Source organism: Ixodes scapularis, unplaced genomic scaffold (assembly GCF_016920785.2).
Source record: "Ixodes scapularis isolate PalLabHiFi unplaced genomic scaffold, ASM1692078v2 PGA_scaffold10__122_contigs__length_95168666, whole genome shotgun sequence".
Classification (NCBI taxonomy): domain Eukaryota; kingdom Metazoa; phylum Arthropoda; class Arachnida; order Ixodida; family Ixodidae; genus Ixodes; species Ixodes scapularis.
The window spans coordinates 2,040,287-2,048,220 of record NW_024609836.1 but is presented as its reverse complement, the minus strand read 5'-3'; the positions used below and the strand labels follow the sequence as shown (position 1 = coordinate 2,048,220).

The 7,934-nt window shown below is 41.5% G+C and overlaps 1 protein-coding gene across 1 annotated transcript; it reads left to right on the top strand.

The window, feature by feature from the left end:
• Nucleotides 1-715: 715 nt before the first annotated feature.
• On the top strand, nt 716-6,271 carry LOC121834862 (the record flags this gene model as incomplete). The annotated part of the gene is made up of 3 exons (XM_042288762.1): nt 716-729; nt 834-921; nt 4,328-6,271. Coding segments are annotated over exons 1-3 (2,046 nt in total), but the record flags the coding sequence as incomplete, so codon positions are not given.
• Nucleotides 6,272-7,934: the final 1,663 nt, after the last annotated feature.

Sequence of the window (7,934 nt, the reverse complement as noted above, 5' to 3'; positions counted from 1 at the left end):
AAACAAGAGATGCTCTGCAATGTCCAACTTGTCAACGGTGAAATGAAGACACGATACCGCGGTTCACAAAAAAAACATACGGACGTTTATTGAACATGACTAGATTGAAACTTAGCACATGAGTAGAATGCTTCTCTGCCTAAAATATAGATCAAATAAAACACGGCCTAGTGGAACACTGAAATGAGACGCTGAAATTTTAACCTTGAGAAAATTTAGACAACGTTCTAGATGTCTGATTTCATATGTGGCACGTTAGCGAGCTCAGATCTATTATTTCACCACTAACAAAAGAAAACAAAAACTGACTTGGAAAAACTTCAAAACCCCTTCTTGTTGAGGTATACTTTATGGATAAAAATGCTATCTTGGAGACGAGATGGACGGGGCAACCACTCAGGTGTGGAAGCAAGAAAAATGGAATTGCCGCAAAACAAGACTTCTGGCCCCTCCTTCTCATGATGCCCCTCTCCAACCACACACTGCGAGGGCGCATGGCACAAACAGGTGTTAAACCCAGACAAAGAGCACAACGGCACTGCAAGTGGGCAGCTGCAAACCAGGCTGTTAGCTGAATTTAGACAGTGCCTAAGTCTCTTAGTGTACCCTTTTTAGGTTTGAAGTAACTCAAAACCAGACAAAACTGATCCACCATTCAGGCTGTCAATTGCTTTGAAAGTATAGTGGAAAAGGCGTTAAAATTACCACTTCGGGAATGCAGAGGGCCGGGTACAGCTAAATAACATCAGTGGTGGTCTTGCCAGCGATGTCTACCCTCCTTGCCTGTGACGTCTCTGCTATTATTTGAAGTAAGAGCTTCACATCTGTTGCAGCCTTGGAGCATTCAGCAGCCATAGTCTCTACGTGGTCTGCACAGTGGTCGGTACCTTCTACGTCATGATGTGGAACCTGAAAAAAAAAGTCAGTGCCATGCAGACAATATGAGATTTGAAGAACAAAGTTGTGTACCAGACGAACTCCAGCAAGCCTTATTTTATGTTATGTAAAAAATTGTAATTTAAACAGTGGGTGCACGGGTCCAAATAGATCAAGTTATATGTGCTCTATATTTTAGCTATAATAAGGCAGTTCAATGCAGCAAAAGAGATTTAACCGAGAGACAACCAGAGAATATTTGATATATCTGACAAGCCATGCAACTTTGACTTTTACAGATTACATTTACAGCAATATGATTCGTTCAAGTCACTTTGGAGCACCTGTTGCAGTAGTCAGAAGTCCATTTAGGAGTAGCCAAAAGTACGTTTAGGAGAAGCTAAGAGATGTATTGGCATATAAGCAAAAACTTCGTCTTTATTCTTACCACTGTGAATATTATCATACGGTTAATGTGTTGGCATCCTCAACTAAAACACTATCTACTTCGCCCTCCCACTCCTGTGCAACCTTTTCTTAACATCAATTGCTTGACAAGTTTGATTCTCTCGAACAAAGCACTATCTGCTTAGTTGCACATAGAAGCACCAGACATGGCAACAACAGTCTGAGTGATGATGGAGATTATGAACTGCTGTGAATGGTGGTTTTAGGTACGGAATCAAAAGTAAAGCAAACAGTACGTACCACTAAAATAAAATATTATAAAAATAGAAACATTTTGAGTACTCAAAGTGATGTTTTGTTACAGTTCTAAAGGTTATAATCAGGGATGGGCAAAATACATGCAAATATGTATCGAAATACAAATACAAAATACTTCGTCAAAAATGTATTTAATTACAAATCTAATTACATTTCCAAAAAAGCATTTAAATACAAGATACAAATACAACCAAATGTATTTGGTTTCCTCCAAATATTTTTCCAAATACATTCCTTAAAATTTGCGTCAGCGACTTCAGGGCACCTGAAACGGGTTTCTGCGTATCTCATTTTCATTTTGAATTGCACACTCGGGAGTTAGTGAGCGAGGATCTAGTAACGTAATAGAAATATAATCACAAAAAAATGTAATCAGCTTGGACGCAATAGGTGAAAAAAGTACAGAGCTTCAAGCAGGTTTTTTTGTCGATTACATTTTGATATAGGCCCACAAAGAACCGAGACGACCAAGACGCGCTGCACTAGCTAGAGAATTTTTTATTGTTGCAACTACGAAAATCTGAATGACCCGCGCATTTAGAATGTCCAAGGCAAAAGTATGGATGGAAATCCGGCTGGAAAGGATCACAAGTTGTCACAGGCAGACTTGTACACGTTACTAAAAAATAGTAAGGAATTACATTTACAATTACTCAAGGCTAAATTGTAATTTATTACAATTACAATTACCCTCCCATGAAAGTAACTGACCGTTACCCCCAAAAGTAATCCGTTACTTTCGTGGCGTTACTTTTAACATTATTGTCCTCAAGTAAGAAACAAAGGGAAGAGGGATATTCAAGTTCCTATCGTTGCAACCTGTTCTATTGAATGACCTTGAGTATTTTGAGCAACAGCTGACTCTCGAATGTCTCGTCAGACATTTTGCATTATCTCTTACTCAATATGTCGACTGCTACGCTGAACACCATTTGAGCTGAGGCACTCGATGGGAGTGCCATATTGTTCCTCACGAATGCTTCATGCTCTGCATTGAGCTGAGCTTTTTCAGCAAAGCAAAGGAAGTACTATTTACCTCGAATGTAGAGCAAAGCTTCGTCGTTGCAGCCGTTGCCTGCTATTCGAGAAATTTAGTAGATCCTTCCGATACCTCCGATACCCGCGATAACGGTACCCAATAACGATATGATGCATACGCAAAGACGGCGGCGAGGTATCGGATATCGTTATCGGAGTCATCGGACCGATGTACCAAAATTCTTCATTCTCTAAATCGCGAAGCTGTAGAAGTCATCAATAGCAAAACATAGTTGTAACAGTAAGGCGATAATCAAATAATGAATAAGGTTTGGCTCGATATTCTTCTTCCTTTGGCTCTCAACAGGTCGAGCCTCGGTAGAGACGTTGGTGAATAAAAAAAAAAGAAGTTTCTAGTATATAAATATAAGTAATAAAAAAAGGACATTTATAACAACAATTAATTAGAACGTTGCTTAAAACAAGGAAATGTAAACACACATTTGTCGTGTGTACCTTTCTTGGTGCCATTCAAAAACGCACGGAGCACGAACCGACTGCAGTTTGCTCCGGTGTTCTCCAGATAGACGTCCACTGATGCCACGGGCAGCAAAGTGTAGAGTACTATATAAGTAAGCCCAGCTATGGCCCCACTCACGAACTTCACTCTCTCCTCAAGCCCAGAATATCAAGTCTATGTCAGCCACCATTATGTTTTATTTGTAAAAATATCTCCTTAGGATAAGATGCGCCCTGCTGGGACAAAACAGGAAGAAGAAGAAAGGAAGACTATTACCATTTTCTAAATGCTCGCAAAAAGCTGACTCACAAAAAGGGTAGGGTAGACGGAGCGGTTTCCTTTTGTGACATTATGAAAATGGTCGTAGTCACTATATCCGAGAAGGACATTGTTAATTCTTTTCAGTGCACTTACCGCCTCGAGCTTCTCGAAGATGCGCACAATCACTTGGTGTCCTCCTCTCCCCGTCTTCGATCGCAAAGAAAAAACAGAGGGACTAAAACAAAGTGGAAATAACTTGCGCCCCCCCCCCCCTTTTTTCTTTTTTATTTCGTGAATTGTTCATTTGGATTTTTTGACATTGATGTTAGGGTCTAAAAAAATGATAGATTCAGGGGCTTGGTGTTGCAAAAAAAGGCTTTGCGGAACTGAAGAGTGCCAAGCCTCCCTTTGCGCTGGTCGATTCGCGTGACAGTGTCACTGCGCTCGACATTACAAAAAAAAAAAAAAAAAAACTTTATTTAGAATGGGGGCGGAGAGGGGGGGGGTGGTTCTGACAAAAAATGTAACGGATTACAAGGAATCCGTTACGTCAAAAATGTAAAGGAATTACTTTAAAATTACTCTAGAAAATATGTAATTATTCCGTTACAAAATTACTCATAAATGTAAGGGATTACAAGTAATTTCGTTACTTGTAACGGATTACGTACAAGTCTGGTCACAGGCACTTAATAAGCCAGTCTGCCTGTGAACGTTGATTTCGTCACTATTCTTGCCCTGGACTAGCACCGTAATCACAAAGCCACTAAAGGCTTGTGCCTGATTGAGAGACACTGCATTCGGTTCAGAACGTAGTTTTCTTCCTGCCCTGGACAGTGACAATAAATTTGAGGGATGTATTTTCGCCCACAAAATTGTATTTAATTACAATTGTATTTAAAATACCCACGTTTTAGTATTTAAATACACACGTCAAATACATTTCAAAGCTGTGTGTTGGGCTAGTTGGTATTGGACCGGTGCACGGAATTCATCTGGCAGCAGTCGCTGACACGTCTTAGAGGCAGCATACCCAAGAAACGTCCAGTGGTTACTTGCAACGTCAGGACTGTAAGTGATGTGCAGCTCCCTGAGGAAGCTAGACGGGTACTTGCTTTAGGGCCTAAGTTTGCCGTTGAACCGGTTATGAGTGCTCCGGAACTTCTAGGGCTTGTCCGGGATGTCTCTAGGTGCGCTCCAGAGGACGAAATTAAGAGATGCATATCTGAGGGTGTGGATGCGTTACCCCGTAAAAAACCGGCACCGTCCCGTCTGCCAGTTAGACGTGTCGTCTCTTTGTTAAGGGAACGGCACTTGTCGGTCCTTCCCGCTGATAAAGAAGGGGGTTTTGTTGTTTTAACGGAGGGGGAGTTCGGAGGGAAAGCCCTCGAGGCTATCACCTCCGTGTTCAATCTACGGCAGGATGTGCCTCTGAAAAAACTGAAGGGAGAGGGGAAGCGTCTTTGTAATAGGTTAAACCTGACCCGCTTGGCTAAAAGCGTTGAAAATAGCAGAAGTGGTTGTTTACAGATTATGTTCAGTGTGAAAACACATAAGGAAGACTGGCCTTTGAGGGTCATAGTCTCTGAGCATGGCACTTGGCAAAAGTCGATTGCCTTGTGGTTGCAAGATAAACTAAAGATCCTTACCATTGACGACCCGTTTTTAGTCAGGAGCTCTGACGAAGTGGTGGATTTTTTGAAGATGAACGCTGACGTAGGTTTTTTAGCATGTTCATTGGACATTAAAGATCTTTATTACTCCTTACCTCATGACAAATTACGAAGTTGCGTTGAGGATTGTATTCAGGGGTATGGGGTTGTGGCTTTTCAAAACGCTGTGGGCGTGACGGTGGATGACTTTTTAGATCTACTCTCGTTTTATCTTAAGTCTACTTTCGCGGAATGGAACAAAGACACGTACCTTCAAAAGGAAGGTATTTGTATCGGCTCATGTTTAGCGCCCATTTTAAGTGACATTTTTTTAGCGTATCATGACAGAGTCCTTTCGGACTGCCTGAGCGATTTTAACGTAAGGAAGTGTTTTAGATTTGTTGATGATTTTTTAGTATTTCTTAACTGCGACTCGACACATTTCCATTCGGTGGTGGATAGTCTTTTAACTATGTTTAGTGATGCCCTTCATCCCCTGAAACTTACACAGGAAGTGCCCGTAGATGGTGTCATCCGTTTCCTCGACATCAGGCTTACTTTCGTCGAGAATCATGTATGTTGGATGTATCAACCTAGAGCCAACAAGCCCCTGCTGCCTTTTAATTCGTCCCACTCAAAACTGGTTAAGAGAGGGATTGTTAATTTGTGCTTCAAGAACGCCCTTCATAAGTCATGTCACCACGTGGCACATTTGAGTGTCCAGGAGCAGTCTGAACGTCTGTTGGCGGCTGGCTACCCGGAGGCTGTACTGGTGTCGGTAGCCGAGGTGATCCTTAAGAGGCTTCGAGCTAAGGGCAACACCCGTCCAGAAGAGGCCAGGAGTAAACAAAGGATTGCAGTCGTGCCTTATATGCACAAGACGGCGCATAACCTAAAGAAAATAGCAAGCCGCATAAACACTAAGGTGGTCTTTTCTGCGCCAGAGAAGCTAGCCAGGCTTAGTCATTTGACGAACCCTTTCCGGAAAGCCTCGCTGGGTTGTGTGATTAAGCACAGAAATCCGTTTGTCGTTTGTGTTGAGGGTGTGGTATATCAGATTCCCTTAACATGCGGTAAGAAGTATGTTGGTCAGACTGGGAGATGCCTGAACGATAGGCTCCGAGAACATAGTCTGAACGTAAAAAACTATCGGGATGGCCATCTTTCAGTGCACTGCCATGACTGCGGATGCAAACCTTTGTTTGACTCATGTTCCGTACTTGCTAAACATAAAAATAGAACTGTTAGGGAGATTATTGAAGCAGACGAAATAAAAAGGGCAGGACTGGGGTGTGTCAGCGTTGCATCTATCGACCTTTTCGATAAGGAAGTGCAGTTCATGCAGGTGGCGGCTAGGCCTGGGGTTGGTTGATTGATAGGATCGAAGCGTGTATATATGCCTCATTTCCATGTTGATTAAATAGTTGCAGTCAGCGCTCGTGTCTGTCTTGTCTTTCTTTCTTTTGTCCTCGTCCAAAAAAGCGCTACCATGCCTTTGGCAACCCAAGGTCAAATACATTACCCAATTTTTAATTAAATACAAATGCAAAATACACAAAGTATTTGAAATACGTATTTCAAATACTTGTACTTGAAATACTGCCCATCCCTGGTTATAATAAAACAAAGATTTCGTCATTTGATTGTGAATATCAATGTCGTATATTTAAGACTTCATTACAAGAATCTGCATGCGAACAATAAATATGCCTTTTAAAAACAATCAAGCCGAATTTGGTAAGGTCATTCCCAAGCTTCTAACCATTCCTATGGACGGGCCACTGAAAACTGTATAAAGATTCCTCTCATTTTGGCAAAATGTAACAGGCTAAGCACTTCGAAGCATATGGTGCAGCAATTACATAACTACATTTAGCTGAATAACTACTTAAGAACAGTTCCCGCCTCCAGGTTAGTTTTATTTTTTTTTAACTGTATCAGAACCAGGTTGTAACAAACTTACCATGGCCTTTTGTATTTTTGAATACAGTCACTGCGTTGGCGTTTTTCCTTTCGCTTTCGCCCACTACTTTTGCCATAGTTTTCCTTGTTTTGCTGAACTTCTGGCAGATGCATAAGAAGCAACCTTTCTTTTTTCATTTTGTTAATAAGGCTGTGTCGCAGTGAATCCTGCATTGAGACTGATGAGCAGCAAGCCTGTTACAATGCAGATAATGAACTTCGATACAAGCATTTCAATTGTCAGAATGAAAACAAGTCCTTGTAAATCTTACGCAGCGTCCAGTGGAGTCGGCCAGGAAGGGGTATGCCGCTTGGAGGGCACGCATGACATCATCTAGCTAAGCCCGACTTGGCGTTCTGGAAAGAAAAAACAACAAATGTTAGCCTCTGTTTTAAGATATATAAGTGAGGACTTCAAATACTGCTGCTTTCGGAGTTTTGCTCAGAATGTCGTCTGCCAACGCAGCGACCAACTTTGTTCGTGCTTCATTTCGCTGTGGTTGAAGGAAAAGTTCACTCTTTTCACACAGCCTCTGTAACATAGCGAGGGAAATTTTGGGAGAGTATATCTCTGTGGCCATACATTCCTTACAACCTCTGTAGACCAAACTGAGGCAGCTGTGTTACTAGCACGAGGCACATTGGAGGGTCCAGGCAAGCTGAAAGATAACAATGTAATTAGTGCATCTCGAATTTCACAAATGGAACGCAAATTTCCAATTGGGTAATGTGCCCCACCTTTCTTTTACGTCTTCTTTTAGCTGTTCAATCAGTTTTAGCAGTTTGACTCGCAGTTTCATAGCAGGGAGCAACTGCTCAATCATCCACACTGACAAGTTTAGTAACGTCTTCCCATCAACTTCTTCTGCATAAAAGGAGATAAAATATTGCACATACAGTTTATATCATATATATATGTTATATATGTTAATGACAGAAGTTATACCACATTTTTTTAC